This window comes from Pseudomyrmex gracilis, unplaced genomic scaffold (genome assembly GCF_002006095.1).
Source record: "Pseudomyrmex gracilis isolate BER0280 unplaced genomic scaffold, ASM200609v1 scaffold_141, whole genome shotgun sequence".
In the NCBI taxonomy this organism is placed as follows: domain Eukaryota; kingdom Metazoa; phylum Arthropoda; class Insecta; order Hymenoptera; family Formicidae; genus Pseudomyrmex; species Pseudomyrmex gracilis.
This window is the reverse complement of record NW_018020725.1, coordinates 25,528-47,545: the sequence shown is the minus strand read 5'-3', so window position 1 is coordinate 47,545 and position 22,018 is coordinate 25,528. Positions and strand designations below refer to the sequence as shown.

Genomic DNA, 22,018 nt, shown 5'->3' with positions numbered 1-22,018 from the left:
TGAACCTTCCACCGTCTCTTCCTCGTTCAGTTTGGGCGTACGTGAAATTCGATCGATCGAATGAGCACGCTCGTTTTTTTTTTTTTATCAATAATAACGCGAAACCACAAGTCCGTGCAAGCGCGCGAAACTATAGACGTACGCGATCAAGCGTTACACACGCAGGTGCGCATGACAGATTCGTTAATTATGAAAAAGGTCAGCGGGGTCGCCGCGGCGATGTGTGTAAGACGCCGCGACGCCTTCCGCGAGCCTTCAGTCTGAATATCCCGGCTGGTCCGCGGAGTGTACAGGCTCGTCGTTGCGCTCGTCAAGTTTTTCACTTCAACTTCTCTCTTTCTCACCACATCGAAACTCTCTCCTCCACGTTCTCCGGTGCAAAGTTCTCCGAGTCATCAATCTCTTTATTCGAGACTTCATCTTCCGGATTCCCCCGATCGCGAGAAAGAGAGAGAAGATCGACCGCTGGATCGGTCGCGATCGCTCTCTCGGCAGAGATTCCCGAAGCGGACACACTTCGTCTTTCCCTTTCCCTCCGGAAGAGATCGGGACCGCTTCGAGATGAGCGTCTTCTTCCTCGCGAGACTCGTTCTGAGCTCGCTCGGCACCAAGTGGCGGCAGTCGAAGAGAGGACTCTTCAGGAAATGTCGATATCAGCGCGGTTTCTACTAGGACAAGAGAAAAAAAGAAAAGAGCCCGTCGTCGTCGTTGTCGTCAAGCTCGCGATAGTTTCGTTTCGCGCCTCTTCATCTCCCCTTTCGTGTATACGTGTGTGTGTATGTGTCCAGTTCCCCTTTCGGTTCGCTTATTCGCGTACTCGCCTCATTGTGCATCGTTGCGGCTCCGGCCGACTTGTTAAAAGGCAACCCAGCTCGTTGAACCCGCTCGTTGAGGTGAGGCGCGGTTATTCTCGCGGCGCGAGAGACCAAAACTGGTTCGTTAGTCATCGCGTATCTTTTTTCCACCCTCTTCGTCGTTCGACTTTGCTTTTCTATTCCTTTTCCTCAAATAACGCCTTCCTTTTTTACTTTTCTCTCCTCTCTCTCTCTTTCTCTCTCTTTCTCTCTCGCTCGCTTTCTATCCAACCTCTTGTCTCCCTCGTCTCCTCTTCTCGTTTTCCGCGGAAGTCGGCGAACGTTCCTAAACTCGACTCGTAATAACCTCTGCTCTATTTTCACTCGTTACTACCAACTGCCGTTGTTCATATCTTTTTCTCACTGTTGTACAAACTCGATAAGAGCCGATAAAATAGACGAACTATCGCGTAGAGAGAGTAGGCGGACCTACTTGCGGCGCGTAATCCCATCGTTGCCGCTTAATCGAGAGATAACACACATCGGCCACTCGCGCGCGTTGTCGAACACTCGAGCCGAATCATCGCGCGTGGCTGACATTCGCGCGACTTTTTCGATAACACGTGGCGGTGAGTGAATGTTTTTTTTTTTATATATATATATCCGCGAATTTATATTTCCGCTTCGGAACATCTGTTTTTTCGATAAAATACCCGAACAGATCGATTTTCCGTGAGCTCGCGTCGATTGTCGATTGTGACTGGCAACCGCCGTTGAAGCTACGTTACAAGATAGACGATTACGGTCTCGAAAAATTACAGCGATAATCAGAATCGATCGAAGCACGATAACGATTTGAATACAAACGATGGAGTTTGAAACACGAGCGCTGATCGATCTCTGCTTCTCATCCGGTCCGCTGATCACCAGAGCAAGGTACGTGATTTGCGACACATCCGGTCTCGGGCGAGAGTGATAGAATTCTTTGAGAGTGTATTTATGCGTGTACGTCTTATCCGGATAGAAAGAGAAAACGAAACAGAGAGAGAGAGACATCTTCTTAATCTCTTCTGTCAGATTCAAGTGTCCCGATTGCAAACACTCGATCTCTCTTTCTCTCTTGTTAAAAAATTGTGTGTAAACATTTGGTGAAAGAAACGAACCTCGGGATTTGTATAAATATGTTGTTAATTTGAAATATACTGCGCGTGTGTAATACTACAGCGCTTACGTTAAGACTCGACACGAGCGGGCGAAGTAAAATTAAAACAACAATTTAATTAATTTTATCAGACCGCGATAATTGTTGTGTATTTGCCAGAAATAGCTGATGTGTCACGTACAAATTGTTTCGATAAAAGTTATCGGCGACTCTTGTTGTTTTATCAAAAAATGATGGATGGATACGTCTAAGTGTCTCTCTTTTATGACAATAAAAACAAAGAAGCTTTAGACAGTGCAAACAAAATTTTGAAAATTAAAATTTTTTTTGTGCTAGTTACGTCGACATAGTTTATATCTCGGAATCTGAAAAATTGATTCGCACGCAAACGAACCGTTCTAAAACGGTCTCAAATGTAATGATCGGTTATCTAAAGGACAAAGTATTTTGTAAACTTGCAATAAGTTTTTATAACTTTTTCAAACAAACGTTTATATTTTATTGCCACGTGTATCATTTTTGTTCGCAGGTCTGCGGGGTCCATAGGCGCGCGCTCGGCACCCAGCACACCTTTGCAACCCGCTCCCGATGCGCCGCAGGCCGCGGGTCAGCAATCGATCAGCGGGTCCCAACTCACCGTGGCCGGCGCCAGTTATCCGCAACCTCCGAGAAGCCCCAGCCACGCGGTCTTGAAATGTAACGACAGGTGAGGCGTTTTGCCCCTCTGATCGCAATGTGCAAAGCTCTCCTCGTCTCTATCCGGCGCATAATCAAGTGCATATGCACACAATCATGTCCGCGCGCACTTGCATTCAACACGATCGAATTTCTCTGTAATATTTAAGAGGCAGCACCTCTTCGTTCGATCGTCTAACAACATGTGTTCTCAAGAAAGAACAAATTCAACCTCGTGAATTGCGATAATCTTTTTTTTTTAATTTTATTGAACGTTGGATATATCGTTGGCGCGCACCTGATAAATTAAAGTGTTTTATACTGCGACAGATTGATAAGCTTCTTCGTCGTATTCGCAGAACTTGTTGATTCGTTACAAAATAGCGCGTAGAGAAATTTAATTTAAAAAAAAAAAAAAAAAAAAAAAGACAAACTAGCCGAGCAAGTATTTTATTATCCAACGACAGGAAATGTACGTAATGCAACTTATTGGCTACACACACACACACGCACGCACACAAATATTTAATATCGCGTTACGAGTTACGTCACACACGCATAACTTTATTTAATCTGTTAAACACTTGCGACCCCATGTGACATGTGCGTCTTATATCGACACGTACGTACGGAAACGCGTTCTATTTTCAGCTTCGATATCTCGCCCCGCGATGAGAACGATGAATAATCTCGCGACGTGTGTTTGCGTGCGGTATATTTTTTAATAACGTTATCGCGAATCTTTCTATATTTTCAACTCCACTTCCGAGATATAAGTATCCACGCTCGATATCCCGCCTGGTGAAATCATCGCGCTATCGAAATTTATCGATAATAATGTCACACCTGGACACACACACGCGGTGTAAGAAGAGGAGGGTGCGACGCGAGGGAGGAAGAAATTGCCGCGAAAAAAAGACATTAGACGGTTTTGCGATAAAATGTTGCAAATTAACTTTAAGCAGGAAATGTCTGCGCGGTGCCCGCACGGTGTGCAATTATCTTCGACACCGCGTAATTTCACCGCTTGTGTTTTTAGCAGCGCGGCAGCATTTGCAGCGCTTAAATCACATCGCGGTAATGGTAATGCGTGTTTTGAAAACAACTCAATCGCACGGCGGCGAATGTTTTGCGGCTATTCTTTACAATGGCTCCGCGTGCGTGCCAGCCCCATAAACGGCTCCTTGTTACGGCACAAAGCGTGACGCGAATATTATCTGTGTGTGTGTGTGTGTGTGTGTATTGTGTGAGAAATCGTCTTTTGTGATCGGAATCGTCTCTCGATGACATTCACCGTCGTTTTCTTTAAATCCCGAAAATTTATTTTCAAAGCACAGGGGTTTTTTTTAATAAGATTACGAAAAGAAATCTTTTGTCTCGGGGGAAACAATCCGCGAAGGTTTTCTGTACAATGCGCGAAATCTTATTTTCATTCCGTACGGAGGATTCTTCAAGACAAAAATCACTTTGTGAAAAAACATCTTTTTTTAGAAAAAAAATTCTTCTCTCGGCTGGAAAAAAATATCTTTTCATAAGAATATGAAACTCCGCGCGCTCTTCCTCCGAATGATCTGATCGACGGTGCTCTTTTTCCCCGGATGTTTACAAAAAATCGGTTTGTTATTTATTTATTTCTTTAATTGAAAATATCTGCGCGCGTGTATTATTTTGTTCGCGGAGATAGATCGGCTTCTTCATCGGATATCTCCGATGAAGAAGCCGATGAAAACACAAAGACGATAAGTGTAATATTTACAACGACAAGCAATTTGTTCATGTCACGTCTCTTCACGTTCTTTTTCTCTCTCTTTCTCTCTCTCTCTCTTTTTCTGCAATCTACTATGTAGAATTTTACATTCTTCCCTGTGCGCGCTATTTTGCGTGAAAGTATTCGCTTTTAACGCTTGATAAAAAAAATCGTCAGAGGTCAGTTTTGACAGCTGTCCGATAAAGATTGTAATCGCGGCATACACAATGGCTCGAACTATATGTATGTGTATCGTGACGGAGAATCCGCAGTAAAAAAGAAAAAAAAGAAACTGCGCGAACGTGTGACACATCACGGAGGCTTATCGTCGGTTGCTAAACACCGGAAGCGGACGTTCTCGATTCATCTTCAGTTGTTCGCGCGCATGTTCTTCGCGAGATTGTTCTCGCATTATCGATTTCTATATCGCGAGTTTCGAGAAACGCGTCCTGAAGACGCGTTATCGTTTTTGCGTGCTATCTACCGTTCGTGTTTTATTTTTTTTTTATCTCGTGATATTAAATACATCTGCGTCGGTTATCGGCGGCCGATTTTTTTTCGATTCCGCCGGCGCGATCCTTCTCGCTTTGATCGACGCGCGCGCTTTCTCTCTCCAGACAGACACATCGGACAGTCTCCCACGTGTTATCACTCGCAGCGGATTATTAAGCCTCTGGACTGGCCCTCTCTATGTGCACCAGTTACGCGTCGCGCCGCGTATCGTACGGTCGATTGTCTTCGCGTGGATTGTTACATTCGCGAAGACCGGCGAGATGAATCGGCGACGCTTCTTCTTCTCGCGCTACGTCGAGTACTTTGTCGTTCCGACGGGAAAAAATTCTGTCGACTCGAAATTCATCGCCGAGAAATCCGATTTAAAAGTTGGTCGTTCATTAGTCCTTTGACACGTTCTCTCATTTGCAATTCGAGTATTTTCTGTACTCTCGAGTTTGCGAGAGTTCACGAGTAATACCCCGTCGATCGTCGAATCGCAGTGACTGATTGAACTCGGAGAACACTTTTGAAAGGACGACATTTTTTTCCCGCTATTTCAAAGAAGCGACAATTGAATCTCGATCGCGAAAATTGAAAAAAAAAAAAAAATAAATAAATTGTTGGAATATTACACACGCAACAGGAACTGGTTTTATTTTGTTTGTCTCTCGTTACTTCCTGAGTAGTGAGTATTATAATTATTATATTCGAAGGTGAGAGAGCTCGCGTATTTCTCTCTACGATACGCGAGATTCTGCCACCGGTTCGTCAGCGACAATAAAACAAAGTGGCGATTTACAACGAAGAACGAAGAAGACCGTATATATGAAGTGGCCTCAGATTTTGAAGCGCGAGATTCGAGAAAAATCAACGAAAAATTCAAGAATGAAACACACGCGGGTGGAGGTGATGGGCAACGATTTGTGGAGCATCGCTATTTTGGGGAAAAGAACCAGAACGACTTCCGAGCAGGGTAGCACGGCGAAAAAGTTAGTCGCTCGCTCTTTTCATCTTCTTCGACAAAATCGATCGACTGTGTACACACACAGTCGTTCTCACACTTGGTTGTATTTTATTGAAACTTTGAGTGACAAGAAAAATCTTGTAATCTTGTAATCTTGTACTTATCTTGTAATCTTGTAATCTTGTACTTATCGCGCTGAACGAATTTTACAATGTAATTGTCAAAAAGATAAAATATTCAATTTTTTCATTTTTGCGCGAGGATAAGATAAATAATTAAAACGATAAGAGGAGAGTTAATCTTCCCCCGAGGTTGTTATTTCCTCGATATCAAAAGTCAGAATATATTTTCAATTTTCTCAATAAATTTTTAAAAATATATCGACCACAAGAATAAAGCTAAGAACGAGGTCGCGCAATGCAAAGTAATCGAAAAACTAAAAAGTATCTCAATTCTCGGAAGTTTTTGTAATTATCGCGCGCTGTAATTATCACCGAAGAACAGAACTTGAACTCTGTAAACGGAGTTCTCTGCACGGAAATGATGTAACGCAGCAATATGTACACAAAACCCTCTCGATGCGTTGCGCAAGGGGTTAAGATGATGACCGCGAAGAGCTGAATAAAAGTTTGGCAACGCGCGGGAAGACAGCGACGCCAACAATGTTATCGCGCGAACGCTTCCTCGATATAAGACCCTCGCAGAAAGCGCAACACTCGGGAAACGCTCGGAATCTTTTTTTTTTTTTTTGTTTTCCGGATCGCATGTCGACTCGCCATTTGCATGCTTACGTGAAATCCGATCGCGCGTAAACAGATTCTCCTCATCGCCTGATAACACACTTTAAATCCGAGCCATTTCTCGAGCCTGATAATTGTCTTCATGGGAGAGATGCGAAGAGATACTTCAAACGACGGCATAAAATGAGATCCGGTGACGTCAGCGAAGGGAAGAGGAAGGGAAATATCTTATCTGACCTTATAGAACTCGCGAATTGATTTTATTTTCGTCTGACAAATTAATCCCACGTTTTGTTTTTTTTATCCTGTTTTGTGAGATATAACATACACGTACGATTGTACGATTGCGCAAATCATTAAACGAATCATCGGTGTCGTACGAATAGAGGTGCACCGTTGCAAAAAAAATTCATCTCCGATTTGTGATTTCACACTTTTGCAATTTTTATTTTTCTATGCACTGTCGTACGCGTTTCATTCGATACAACGTGATGTAATTCGACGACAAATTTTTCTTAGGTGCCATAAATTAAATACGCGAATGATTAAAGATCGTGCCCTACGCGCGCTGCGATCATCTCGTTTTCACAAGTGGAAAAATCTCATTGTATTCTCTCTCGTTTGTTTTCCAGTCACCTTTCGAAGCCGTTGAGTAGGAGCACACCATCGATGGCAGCTGGCGGCGCGCAGACTCCGGCAAAGGTTAGCAGATCGTCGTCGAGGTCGTCGCCGACGTCTACCAGCAGCGCAAGGCAAAAGAAATTTCACAGGCACTTCAGCCAGGTAGAAGAAAGATTTTTTTTTACTGCGGAGAATTTTTTCTCTCGGAAAGGAAATTCATTATAATTTTTTTTTTTTTTCATCGCGGGAGCGTTAATCTAATTAATGAAGATATTTAAAATGTTTCTGTCGCTCGCATTTGTATCGGAAGAATGAGAGAGGGAGGAATAATCACTTCGAGAAAAAAATATAAATTTTGAAAATGTCGCCGTTTCTTCTTATATTAAGAAAGAACGTATTTCGCTCGATTCATTGTCACGCGATTTGTGTTTTTATCCGGTAGATTTTATCTTTGAAGGATGTAGGATGTGAGAACGCGCGCGCGCACACACGTCAATCCACGCCTCGTCTTTGTGCAATATAAAAATACTTCCCCTTATCTGTTGACGAGAGTCTCAGAAAAAGCCACATGTTCAAATACGACAAAAATAATGTCATCAATTGAGATATTATGTCGGAATATGTCCGAGTGTCTCTCGATTCGGTTGCTCAATGCGCGTTACTTTATGTAATACACACGCTGTGTAGTAACGTGAATTGATAAATACCGAGCGCGAGCAACACAGACCGTCTCTCTCTCTTTTGATATGTTTGACGGAATGTTTGACAAACAAAAAACTTATCGTATATACTGAGTTGAAACTGAATCGCGGTCTCTCTTTTGAGAGAAGAACGTTTATCACAAGCAAATCCCAAACGACAACTCTATTAAACGCGCTTAGTAAGAATCTCAAATTGTCATTTTGTTAAAAAAAAAAAAAAAAACAAAGTTCGAGTGGCTGGAATTTTAAATATAGAATCTGAAATATTTCGAAAATATCTCGAGAAAATTTTTTTTTCTTTCGATTTAAAGAGGTTTTTTTTCCAGAAAAACCTAATAAAGTCCTTGAATTAGCAAATTATTTCTTTTTTTTTTTTTTTTAATTTAGAATATATTTTATGCGATCAAAAATGAAATTCTCCCAAAAAATCACACACACACGCACACACAAATTCTTTGGCCTCTCGCCGTGGCGATGGAAGAGAGCAGTGCCGACCTAATACATAGTCTTCAAAATTTCGCCATCAGGTTGCAGAGGACGAGCGCGTGCTTAACTATTATAGCTGCGCGCTGGCCGGCGACATCCTGCTGCAGGGCCACCTGTACATCACGCCCAACTACTTTGCCTTCTACAGTAACGTATTCGGTTACGTGACGAAGCTGCTGATACCGACGGTCTCGGTGCTGAAGATCAGCAAAGAGAAGACCGCGCGCATCATACCGAACGCGGTAGCGGTCGCCACCGAGGACGAGCGCCACGTTTTCTGCTCGTTGCTCTCGCGCGATTCCACTTACAAGCTGATGAAGGAGGTGTGGGACGCGGCGATGGAGCCGCGCGTTATACCGGACGCACTGCCGGTGATCGACACCGACACGAAAGTGTTGCTGCCGCCGGACATACTGCAGGTCGACGACTCCGAGGTGAATCCCGAGGAGGACGAGTCAAGCATGTCCGAGAGCGGTACGGATCAAACGGGAGGGATAAAGCTCGTTTGCAACGACGTCCCGTCCCCGGTGACTCTTACGAGGCCGATTTTGCCGCCCGCCAGGTAAAAGTTGATTTTATATAATAAGGTAAAATTATATATAAAATACATAAAATTGAGCTCAAATACTCGCTTGTTCTGTGAAAGTTAAAAAATTATTTTTTTATCTTCAGGCTGGAGACAGCAGCGATTTTAGCAGCAAAGCCTTTGGCATCGAGCAGGTCCGACAGGCTGACGTCTTTGTTTACTGGAGGATTAAAACCCGGCACGGTGATAGCGATACTGGTAGCTCTCTTGGCAGCTCTTTACGTATCGGCGTATCTAATGATGATGCGGATCGACAGGCTGCACACCGCTTATCTAAACCATCCCCTCGTCTCGCCGGAACGATTCACGCAGGATCGACTGTTGCATTATCTCAACTCGAATCTGGATCAAATAGTAAAGGTAAACTCTCTTGTGTCCCCGTTGAACAACAACAGTTTCTTGAAATCCTCATCGAATTAACAGAATTATCACAGAATAGTTTCACGAAAATTTTTATATTCGTTTTGTGTGATGTTATATTTTATTTCAATTTTTTTTTTTTCTAAAACTTACGCTCAATAAAGAAAAAATCAATCAATAAAAAGAAAATCATGAGTCATCTTTTATTTGCGCGCCAGGTGTGCGGATTTTATCTTGCGAATTAAAAGATAAACCGTAGAAGAAGCAGGTGCGCGGTCGGAATCTAATCGAAATCAATCTAAGCAACTAATTACGTTCGCGATGTATCACCACTTGCTTTGTCACGAGCGATATTTTTGTGTGTGTAGGTGCGACAGAGTCTGCAGACGTTATCGCAGCAGTTTGTGACGATGAGCGGACAGAGCGGCAGCGAGACTGGACCGACCGGTGGTGTGGTGGAACCGAAGGACGCGCCGAGTTAGCCCCTGAGAACGGGTTACAGTTCAATTCGGTCGGAGAACAGCACGAGGCCCCGTCGTCTTGCCGGCGCGCGCAGCGTCGCCTCGTGAACGACGACGACGACGCTTTCTGCCTCCCGTCGTCGGTTCATTTATTGTCTTCGTCATCGCCGCGACTGTTTGTCGGCGACTCTCGAGGGCAGATAATCCTCCCCTCTCCCCGATAGGTGTTAATGTCGCACTTAGACTTCCAAGGGGTGTTTCTGGAGGGTGGGCCAGCCGTTTTTACTATTGGAAAACGTTGTGAAACACTTTTCGAAGCGAACCTCGCGCAGCCGCCCTCAAAGCCGAGTTAGATCCGAGCGCTTTCAGATCCGTAGGCTGCTTCGACAGACACATGCACACGCGTTGTAACACGCATATTACACACACATAAAACACATGTACATCTAAATATATACCTCAGGAACACAAAGAAGCGACGAGAATAGGTGCGCGGCGAGCGAAGGGGGGTTTCCGCTTTTTTTGTTTTACTTTTTCTTTCGGTCTTTTTTTTTTTTTCGTTTGGTCTTTTCGAACTAGTCACGTGTGTACCTAATTACCCCGAGGTACGACGACAGAAGCAAGATGAACAAAAATGATACATGTATATAGACATATTATATATATAGTTATATACATATGAAGTATCTATATATATATATATATATACTGACATAGATTATAAACATGATGCGCATATTTCGCGATTAATTGTTCGTTAATTATATACATTTCGAGCTAGTCGGGCACTACTCTATTTCACCGCTGCTATATATACATATATATTAATAATCAGAAAAAGAAAAAAAAAACAAACAAAAGAGATCGACACTTGTGTGTGTGAGTGGGTGCGTTCGGAAGATGTAAGCTACCGGTATTGGCGGTGTGGTGAAATTCGCTCCCGTTATATATATAGATCACAAGAATGTGAACCAAATGCCATGTGAACTACAAAATCTCGAAGTGTGTTCAGACCGACTTTCGTGCTGGTTGCGAATTTCCGTTATATCACAAATTATATTAACGAATTCGCAACCGACGCTGTAAATACATTTCGAGATTGTTATTATTTATATATAAAATAATTATTTGTTTACACGTTTCAATGCTTGCGCTGACAGCGGAGAAAAATTAAATTTCGGCGGTGAACTATTGCGACGTCACTTTGTCAGTAAAAAACCGAACGCAGCCTATATAATATATATGTATATGTATATTATATATAGCATCACAATTGGAGTAATCATCATCTCGATATAGTTCGCGCGCGCGTAAAGCGTTGCGCCGTGAGACGATAGTTCATCGCGACGAGATGATCATCGACCGAGATATTGTAACAGAGGAGCTCGCTTTTCTTGTATATCCGCCATTAGCTCTTTCAGTACCTGCCTTAATACATTTGCATTTAATAACGATAAAAACAAATTTAATAACGACGAGATAATTCTCACATCTTTGTCTCTTCTTGCCATCGTCAATTTTTGCGGTAAAGATTTTTTCCCTTCGGCTTTGTGTCGTTCGCAGAGCGAACACAGCTCAGGACGGATACAAATTTTACGGCGTTCTAAGTCGCGTTTATAAACGCGAAATCAGAAACAACACAAGTGTAAATAACGAAGCAACAACGGGCGCGCAAAGCAACTCTTTTTCTAAAAAAAAAAAAAAAGTTTGAAGAACCGACGGCCGAGAAGATATCGCGTTTAAAACGAATCAGTTTTTGAGAAACTTTTCTTGCGAGAGAAGTGTGTCACTCGCCTCACGGGTGTACAAATTTCCACGCGAACTTTGTGCGTTTGCGTAACGTGATTCTCGATGTTGTCTTTTTTCCCAGTCGTAAAATCGTAAAAGCAAACCGCGTAGAACCAAGAGAGATTTTCGATGAATTTTGAATGACGAGGGTGAAAAACGAGAATGAACTTTTGTCTAACTTATTACCGTATTTGCATATATTTGTACCACGCGGAAAAGCGAGAATTCGTAACGACGAGATAGCGATCGATTGACGCGAACTATACAAGCCGGCTTGAATCACCAAAGAGAGAACGACGTCCCTTGCCTGTGCGATGCCTAAACTCGGTACTGAAAGGGTTAAACTGCGCAGCTCGAAAAAGAAAAAACCGACAAACGGAATCTTGAAGAATGTGAGAAAAATTTGCGTTCTCCTGTATGCGATTGTTCCTACTGCACGCTCTCGATTGTTTTTGTTTCTTTTGTTTTTTTTTTTTTTTTTTATCAAGTAACGGTGACGTAGTATAATTTTCTTCTAGAGTTTTATGGCGATTGCGCGCCAGTCGTTCGTGTCGAGAATTGGCCAGAAAGAAGAAAATTCATCTTCGTCAGATTTCTTGTGCGAGTGAAAACATTTGTTTATCCGTTTGCGATGAAATATTAATAAAATTATTTATTCCACAAAAAAATTACGTACATCGATGTTTTAAAAATACGAGAGGTAAAAGTCTGTTTCGAATCTGAGATTTCCGCGCGTTTTTTGAGACGAACGACGCGCGCGCGCGCGCGCGGAAGTGCTCGCGAAATGTGTCATTCGCACGAACGAACTTGTCGCACTTTTCGAGAGGAACAAAAGAGAGGGAAGATGTTCGAGGCGAAAAGAGATGCGTTATTACATTTGCGGTTATTATACAATAGAGGGAGATTATTGCGGAAGGGGATGGAAATTGACTGTGATAATAGGATCGTGAACGCGCGGCTCGGAGAGGCACGATCGCGTCTTCTTTGTTGCGCCAATCTTTGTCGTCGTAGAGGTGTGCCGTCTTAAAAGAAAATTCGCTAATGTGTGCAATGTAAGATGCGCAGAGACGACGTTTTTTTCTACTCTAAGAGAAGAAAAAAAGAAAGACGGAAAGAAAGAAGGAAAGCGATTGATACGCGCGATCGTTCTCTCTCCTCGAGCCCGAATATTGGAATCTAAAGAGAAGTGCTGTTATTATTAATTAGCTATATTTATAAAAGTGTAAAGAGAGAGAAACGGAAAGGAAAAAAACAATTCTCTTGAACGTTATTTTCTACGTTGATACGTTGTTTATACTTATATATCGGTGGGATATATATACATATACACACACACACACACACACATACATAGAGACATATATGTACACACATATATGTACACGCGCGAGCGTTAATTGTGCGATATTATCTTTTTTGTTTTGGGTTTCGATCGTCTATTGAAAATACATACCGTTAATTGTTTTGTTATTTTCATCATCGATTACGTTGAACACACTGGGTATATAGTATCGTATATGAGGAAACAGAACGGGAGGATAACACACGATCCACAAAGTAAATTCGGGAGAACTCGTTTTAATTGCTCGGTTTTTTCTGTTCAGAACGGAGGAAATAACCTCTTTTTTTTTGCACGTCGTCCAGTTTTTCGAGTCGCCCTCGACTCGATGCGATAATCCGTCACCGAGAGATTGTTCGACCATAAAATAAAAAAAGAAGAGACTTACCGGCGCGCGTCGTCGGTGACTTAAATGGCTCGTTAACAGGCGGAAGCGAGATCAAAAAACACGTTTTCTTTGTAGAAGATGTGCAGCGCACGAGCGCGGGAAGATTTTTTAATCGCGAACGCGAATAGCTTCGATGGGAAACAATAGTTTTCGACGAGATTTTACATGTACAACACAGGTCCGATCCACACGGTGCGTCCACACGTTGCGACGTGTGCGACACATATCTTTTTTGTTTTTGGTGTTTGCGATCCCTCGACTCGCGCACGCGTATCGAACGATAATCTCGAAGATCGATTTGTTTCTGTCACGTGATCGATTCTGATCGATCGTCGTGACTTCAGTCTGACGAGACGATAAAACTGCTAACGAAGCTGCTTTGCACGGAAATTTAACGCGATGAGAGGTACGTTTTCGAAACTAAAATCTTGAATTTCGGAAATTGAAATACGAACATAAAAATACTTCACTGCGTCAGAAAATCTATTCTGGTTTTTAAGTTTGCGTAAAAATGTTGAGGAACATCGAGAACGTTTTGCGAAGGATCGTAGCCAATTGAAAAAAAAAAAAAAAACGCGACAGCCAAGTCCTGTGCCAAATTTGATAGAGAAAATTGGACAAAAAATCCTTAAAAAACAAAAAAAAAACAAAAAACACGCTTGTTTCTATCGTGCGCTCGTACACAGCTTTCCCGCCATATTAGGGAGTCCATGTGTTAAAACAATATCTGCTACCTAGAGGAAAAGTAAGATCGAACATGTGTTGGGGGATCATTTCACACACAAAGCCGACGCGGCGAGGTATTTCTTATTTGTGAAATATCGATCATCAATTTGTAAGTTACTCTTTCTCCACCTCCTCTCGCAGCGAACATTTCCCATGATGAAAAAAACTACAAGTTTCTCATTTTTTGAAAAATTTATATTTGATGTAGGGGAGACTGGGGCTGATTGTGACACGGGTAAAAAGTTACAAGCTTTGATTAGTGATGAAAAATAAATGCTACATCAAAGCTAAAAAGAGACAAACGCGACAACTGTCACGCGTCACACGCGTCAGTAACATCATCGTTGTTGCAATTTTATTTTTCATCGCTAATTTAAGGTTGTAACTTTTTACCCGTGTCACAACCAGCCCCAATCTCCCCTAATAATTTATATATTAATTTCCACGTATGTGTTTCTATGTGTAATTTATGTTACCTACAAATGTTTAATAAAAATCTATTAAACACGGAGATACGTAAATTTGTTTCGCAAAAATCGCTAAATTTCAATGTGAAAAATAATTAATTCTTATAATATATTTAATACGTGCGATATATTTTATTACGCACACATTTTATGTTTTTCCGAGAAGATTGAATTTAGAGACTCGAGTAACTTGGACTTCCGCGATAATAATAATTTTACACTTCCGCAATTGTTTTTACACTTGGAAGATTTTTTTTTTTTTTTTTGTTTTAGTTGGCGATGTTGGTTTTCTCGCGATCCGAGTAATTGCAATTTAATGATCGATATTGAATCGACGAGGGGGGCGCGGTTTTTTTGTTTTGCGCAGTCCGCAGAGAAGCCGCGGCTGAAGTGTGAAATATGATAATAACAATAATGATTGTGAGGAGAAAAACAAAAAAAAAAAACAAATGTGTGAAATATACAGAGAGACGATGAATTCCCGATCTGGAAATAACCCGAGGTGAATGTTGCGTTAGTTAATTGTTGTATTACGTAGTCTTGTAGTACCCTATTCCTCGTTCTTGTTTATGTACGACTGCTACTTGCCTTACCGTAATGTTTTTAGATGGGTGCTCAATACACACGAGAGTCCGTGTGTGTAATTAAGGATACACACGAGTTTGTGTTACGCGCGGCGGCATTTATTGAGAATTTTCGAGTGATATACGCGGGCGCTTCGTGTATCGTCGAGCGCGAGAGTTAAAGGTCTCGGTCCGGTTGTGCTCGCCCGAGCGAGATAAAGAGTTTGAAATTGACATTTAAAAATCGAGCGGTATGCGTATAATTAAAAACTACGTAATTAAACTTTTAAATTATTTTAGTAATTATATTATTAAAATTAATTTGCATTATCAAATTAAAATCCTTCCTGTTAATTTTCACGTGCGTGTAAACCTTCTCTCGGGTACGAGATTATTTTTTTCAATAATTTTTAGAAAAAAAACTTGTTTTTTACGTACGCGTTTTATTCTAAAATGACAAAATCGTGTGAAGATTTTTTAATATTAAAAGACCTTTAACGCGATATCCGAAGCGCACAGTTGTAAGGAATATTTGTTGACGTTAAGATTGCGCGGCCGCAAAGAAAGAAGATAAATTACGGAAGAGATGTGCCCGCAATTTATCGGATCTCGCAATTGTTGCGTGCGCGCGTGCGCGCGCGCGATAAAAGTCGCGCCGCGGGAAAAGAGATCCAAAAGAAAAACCTACAGACCAATAATTTACTACGTAATTTGTGTAGCTCGATACACAGAACGCAAATAAATTTGTGAAAACATCAAACTGACCGTGATGTGCATCCCGACAAAATTCCCGTTTCCTCCCACGTACTACATTTCCTTCATCGCGAGAATAATCGGCAAACTGACCGCAAACGTCCCACGAAAATCTGCGGTTTATCGAGTTAATTACCGCCGCGTTGTCGATAAGATATCATCCAATTAGGGACTTTACCTCTCGGAGGCAAATAAATAATATTGAGTCGTTCATTTTGTGCGCGATAGAAAAAATATGCTAACAGATTTAACTAGAAATTTAAAATATTTATAAATATTCTTTTTTAAGAAAAGTAATTAATGAAGACAATACGCAGAGACAAGAACTTCAATTTCTGTTCGTAGATACTGATTTTGTAGAAAAAATGTTTGTACATTTAAATTTCTCTCGCGTTCGAATATTTAAAAAGACGATATGTAAAAAAACTCTCCGATTTCGGTAGAAGTCGTTTGAATCTGTTTGTTTGCGCGTTTCACTCGAAAGCTGATAAGTCGGCAGATAAATAAGCGATAGAATTATAGTCGATTTTTTTTTTCTGCCTCACATGTGTTACGTGGAGTGTATCGCTTCGTCTTTCGCTCATTACAAGATCTAAAAGCTACACGCGATTATTGCCGCAAAGTGGGGATTCTCTGCGGTTACTCGTAGGAAGCTGTGCGTCATATAAAAGGCAGGACACGGTACGTGAGCGTCAGTGCGTTCGCGTTGTAACTTGCTTGTAAATCGATTGTGACGCGTTGATCCGTGATCTCTTTTGTTGGCAAGTTTTTTTGAAGCAACACAAGGTTTGTATGAATTTATATTGAAAATTATTCACTCACACAGATTGAAGAATGCACCTGTAATCTTCCTTCAATTTATTTTAGTTAATATATCAATTGTTCATGTGTTTATATAAGTTGTATATTTTTATTTTTACTAACGAGAGAGAAAGAGAAATATAAAAACTATTAAATTTTGCATCGCTCGTCTTCGGATTCACACTTCGATAATTTTTTATGGCAAGATTTGATTTTTGCGTGAATAATCAAAAACAGATTTATAGAGAGAAATTTATTGATAAAAATTAAATAAGATATAAAATTAATTAAGATATCGTGGAGCGGATAAAAAAAAAAATCGAAATCGATTTCAGAAAACGGAGAGAAGCGCCGTTTCTTGCGCAACGCACAATTTCTTATATATATAATACAATTTTTTATATATATAATACAAATAAGGATGATCGTATTCTGGAATATCGGTTTTATCTTTACACAACTGATACACACGCGACGAGACTTGTTGACGAATGTATTCGTGTACGAATGCCAGATGGAAAAATCAGGGTCGCGTTTCACCCGCGATCCGGACTCGCTGAATCAGCCCGATCGAGGTCACGATCGATCGTCCCTTTACGGGACGTGTGCGGGATTGCGCGTTTGGAATTTTTCCCGTACCTTTACGCAATGTCACTAGCGGGTGAATCAAAGACGGATCCGAGGATGACTACTACTCGGTTTCGCGATCTAGAAACGCGTTTTGGTATTCAGGTGCAACCCCACGTGGGGTAATACTGCGAAATATGAGGCTGCGATCGATGCGTACACCGACTCATACTTACGTGTAAAGTCTTTGACATGATTAATAGTTTCTTCGGATGGTCACGAGCTCGCGATCTCTTCTAGAAGAATAAAAATTTATTTAGTTTTTAAATGTGCGCGTTTAAATTTTTATTCTTATTTAATTTAAAAAATAGATAATCGTACCGCTCAACTTCGTCTTATTTGAAAAAAATTATTTTTCTCCGCCCTTCTGTAAAATCCGATTCAAGCAAAGTTATATATATATCGCACCCTGCCGCGTCTTCAGATGTCTGAGGAGCCGCTGGTAGTGGAGGCAGTGTATCTGTACGAGAAGGAGAATGCGGAGGCCCATCGCACCTTCAACTTCGAGATGGTCCACGGGGACCCGGCGATTCCCGTCCTGCGACGTGGACAGGCCTTTAACATGGCTCTGCGATTCAATCGCGAGTACGTGGACGAGACCGACATCGTCCGGTTGCTCTTCAGCTTCGGACCGAATCCCAACGTGTTGAGGGGCACTCGAGGAGTGAACACCATCACCAATCGGGACGCTTACTTGACCGATCTTGAGGCCTGGGGCGTTCGAATGATCGGAGCTCACGGGATCGATCTTTCCGTCGAGGTTCGCAGCCCGATCGACAGCCCCGTCGGAGTGTGGCAGTTGAACGTGGAGACCAACACCTTGGGCAGACGAAAGGCGCCGAACACTTACAATTACGACAAGGACATCTACTTGCTCTTTAATCCGTGGATAAAGGGTAAGAAGAACGAAAAGCGCGATTAAGTAACACGTGTGTAAGAATGCGAAAGAATTTTGAAAATCTGACACCGAACACACAGAGGACTTGGTGTACATGGAGGACGAGCAGCTGCTGGACGAATACATTCTCAACGACGTCGGGAAGATATGGGTAGGTCCCTGGGGTAGTTCGCGCGGTAGAGAATGGGTCTTCGGCCAGTTCGACGCGTGCGTACTGCCTGCCTGTCAGCTGATGCTCGAGCGATCCGGCATCAAAGCGATTTCTAGGGGCGATCCGGTCAGAATAACTCGGGCCATCTCGAGAATTGTAAGCGTCTATCTTATTTCGTTCACAACAAACGTTTACGCAATTGTTACGTAGCAGCGTGATTTGTTTACCTCTTCCGTTAGGTGAACTCTAACGATGACAAGGGCGTGATAACCGGTCGCTGGGACGGCGAGTACGGCGACGGGACCGCGCCGGCCGCCTGGACCGGAAGCGTGCCGATTCTGGAGCAGTTCCTGGAGACCGGAAAGGACGTCCAGTACGGCCAGTGCTGGGTGTTCGCCGGTGTCGTCACCACGGTGTGCCGCGCGCTGGGAATCCCCTCGAGGGTGGTGTCCAATCTGGTGTCGGCTCACGACGCCAACGCCTCGCTGTCGGTGGATCGTTACTACGACAGAAACAACGAGGAACTCGAGTACGATCCGAACAATTACATGGGCGAGGACTCTATCTGGAACTACCACGTGTGGAACGACGTGTGGATGGCGAGACCGGATCTTCCCAAGGGTTACGGAGGTTGGCAGGCGATCGACGCCACTCCTCAGGAACAATCGGACAGCTTCTACCAGTGCGGACCGGCGTCGGTGGAAGCTATCAAACAGGGCGCGGTTGGCTACAACTACGACGTGACCTTCATGGTCGCGTCCGTGAACGCCGATCTGATGAGATGGAAGGAGGATCCCGAGAGCGATCTGGGATACTCCAAGATCGACTGCAACAAGTACCAGTGAGTACAACACTACTGGCCGCGACGTTAAGTAATAAAAAATTATATAATTTTGTTCCAGAAATTTACAATGCAAATTAAGTTTCCAAATTTTTTGTTTTCACTCGACTCGAAATTCGTCATCGTTGAATTTTTTTATTGCGAGATAAGTTTTTTTTTTTTATACTTATAGGCCACATTTATCTCAGACATGTCTCCTCCTAAGAACATTTTTCTATTCATTACAATATTTCTTTTGCGATGATTTCATTCATCGGTAACGCCAATCGAATTGGCGGACGGAAATAACTATGACATGCTGACGCGTGAAATATATGAAAGCGAGTGCACAGAAAAATAGAGAGAGAGAGAGAGAGAGAGAGAGAGAACGTCAGGACAATGTATCAATAATGAAAATGAATTCTCTCGCGGTCCTGCAACCGCAACGTTCTTCGTGATTGCGGCAAAGCTACTGTTTGCTCGCGATTTGCATAAAATTTTCACAACGCGCACTTCAACGCGGCGACAGGATAACGCGAAGCGCAAGCAAGAAGTGACGAACTCGACGGTCCACTCGCTTAAGTCAATAAATATCGCCTGCGCGATATTTATCCTGATGATGAGTTGCCTATTATCTCGTATAATAATATTTTGTTCGCGCGCGCATTATCTCTCGTATAATAATTCTCAGTTAACGCGAAAGTTATCGCTGAGTGTTTTTTTTTTTTTTTTTTATAACAATCCAATCATTTGCATTCAAATCTTCATCGCATTTACGCCGTTGCATGTTTTAAAACGCTGAACGAATTGCGACGATTGTCTTCGCAGCATCGGGCGGATGATTCTAACGAAGGCCCCGTGGATCTTCGATCCGAACGGAGACAAGGACAGGCAGGACATAACGTCGATCTACAAGGCCAAGGAAGGTAAAGCGATGCGTCATTTAATCCGCTTTTCAACGGCTCTTATTTATTGGATTATTTACCTGAGCGTGACGCGTTTACTAACGTCGATGTTTCAGGCACCGAGGCCGAGAGACTGACCTTGTTCAGGGCGGTGCGCAGCACCGAGATGGCGAAGAGATTCTACTCGCTGCCGTCGCCGGGCAAGGAGGACGTCGAGTTCGATCTCGTGGAACTCGAACGCGTCAACATCGGCGAGCCGTTCGCCGTGACCGTGAAGGTCGAAAACAAGTCCGATGAAACGCGCACCATTCAGGCGATCCTGTCCGCCGGCAGCGTTTACTATACCGGAGTCAAAGCGAATCTGGTGAAGAGAGCGTCCGGCGATTTCGTTCTCCGACCAAAGGCCGGTAAGACGAGCTTACTAATCGTCGCTGTGAAAAATCCTCTCTTTTAGCGTTTTAATCGACAATTTTGTATTTAAGTGAATAATTCGATGTTATTTGTTAAACAATCGTGAGTTGTACTTCGATAATTGAGTAATCGCGGTAGAATAGAAACTATTCCTGGCATTCAGCAAATACGGCATTTGAATCACGCGAGAAACATTGTCGATTGATTGACTTCTCCGACTGATTTCGCCGCCGGATTTTTTTGCGCGATAAGATAATGAAAAATTCATTGAGCGAATGAGGAAGAAACTACTACGCAGCTTTTATTACCGCGTCGTTATCTGGTTTCCTCGCGGTAATTGTTTCGAATAAACCGGCGCGCGTTTCCCGCATAATCAGTGACGATAAATTTAAACAACGATCGATTGCAGTCGAACAGTTGAGGCTCACGGTGACCGTGAACGATTACTTGGACAAACTGGTCGAGTACTGCATCATGAAGCTGTACTGCATCGCGACGGTCAAAGAAACTCGACAGACCTGGGCGGACGAGGACGATTTTCAGGTTTTGAAACCGAACATCGAGGTCAAGGTATACATAAATTTATTAAGTAATAAAACCGTATGTATTTACACGTCGTGTATATTAAAAAAAAAAAAGAACTTTTGTCAAATTATAATTAAATAATCAAATTGCGAACACACCACGTTGAACACCACGTAGATCGAAGACGAACCAATGGTTGGGAAGCCGTCGACCATCACGCTGAGCTTCAAGAATCCGCTGAAGAGGACCCTGACGAACTGCCAGTTCAATTACGCCGGACCGGGTCTCTCCAGAAACAAGACTCTGTCCTTCAGAAACGTCGGTCCTGAGGAGGACGTCTACGTGGAGCATCAGCTCGTGCCGCAGAAGCCCGGCGAGCAGAAGATAATCGCCACTTTCACATCGAAGGAGCTGGTCGACATCACCGGTTGCGCAACCGTGGACGTCCTCGAGGCCGAGTGAACGGGCCCAGCTGCTCATCAATTAATCAAACTCACTTTGTTTTTTAGTTCAGAGCGCGTGTTCAAAGTCGCGCGTTCGAATCGTCGTTGAATACTGAAAAATATTTTAGCTCTATATTTCTTCTCAGATAAATGCGCAAATGACAAAAGCAGATTCTCGCACATTTTAACGAGCAATCTGCAACAGTTTTAATTATTATCAGTAGGATTAGAGATAATACGTTCTCGCGTACAATAAAAAGTGTCGAGAGCGAACGAAGTGCGAGATAAAAACAAACCGATTTAAAATCGGAAACTTAAACGCAAAGATATCGAAGCGTAACAGAACATAAAACATAAGAAATTCGCCTCTCCTTCCACGGCAAATCCTTTATTTTTATTTTTATTTTTTTTTTATTATACACATAAACATTTTATAAGCGAGATTCTTCCTCGCAATGCGCTTTTTTCTACATTCGTAAGTTTATATTTTTATATAACGCAAAACAACTAAAATAAATAGATGTGATTTAAAAAGAAGTCAACAGAGATAATGAGTACATATTACTTTGAGAATATACAAAACATAAAAAAAAAAACACACAGTTTTTCTGAAATAAAAAA

The 22,018-nt window shown here is 42.4% G+C and overlaps 2 protein-coding genes across 6 annotated transcripts; both read left to right on the top strand.

Annotated features, from left to right (window-relative positions):
- The first annotated feature begins 280 nt into the window (after positions 1-280).
- Positions 281-14,946, top strand: LOC109857035 (GRAM domain-containing protein 1B-like). Of its 5 annotated transcripts, XM_020432908.1 has the most exons (7): positions 282-1,423; positions 1,516-1,730; positions 2,486-2,662; positions 7,210-7,360; positions 8,406-8,947; positions 9,058-9,331; positions 9,700-14,946. In XM_020432908.1, exons 2-7 carry the CDS (start codon positions 1,663-1,665, stop codon positions 9,811-9,813), a joined length of 1,326 nt encoding a protein of 441 aa, XP_020288497.1. In that variant the 5' UTR covers positions 282-1,423; positions 1,516-1,662; the 3' UTR covers positions 9,814-14,946. The 5 variants fall into 5 exon arrangements, with proteins under 5 accessions (XP_020288498.1, XP_020288497.1, XP_020288496.1 ...); XM_020432909.1 differs by having other exon boundaries at positions 281-1,730; positions 8,427-8,947; XM_020432907.1 differs by having other exon boundaries at positions 282-1,730.
- Positions 14,947-16,421: 1,475 nt separating this feature from the next.
- Positions 16,422-21,934, top strand: LOC109857045 (hemocyte protein-glutamine gamma-glutamyltransferase-like). The gene is made up of 8 exons (XM_020432935.1): positions 16,422-16,602; positions 17,669-18,140; positions 18,223-18,449; positions 18,533-19,134; positions 19,942-20,039; positions 20,135-20,425; positions 20,839-20,999; positions 21,132-21,934. The coding sequence occupies exons 2-8, from the start codon at positions 17,669-17,671 to the stop codon at positions 21,414-21,416; spliced, it is 2,136 nt and encodes a 711-aa protein (XP_020288524.1). The 5' UTR covers positions 16,422-16,602; the 3' UTR covers positions 21,417-21,934.
- Positions 21,935-22,018: the final 84 nt, after the last annotated feature.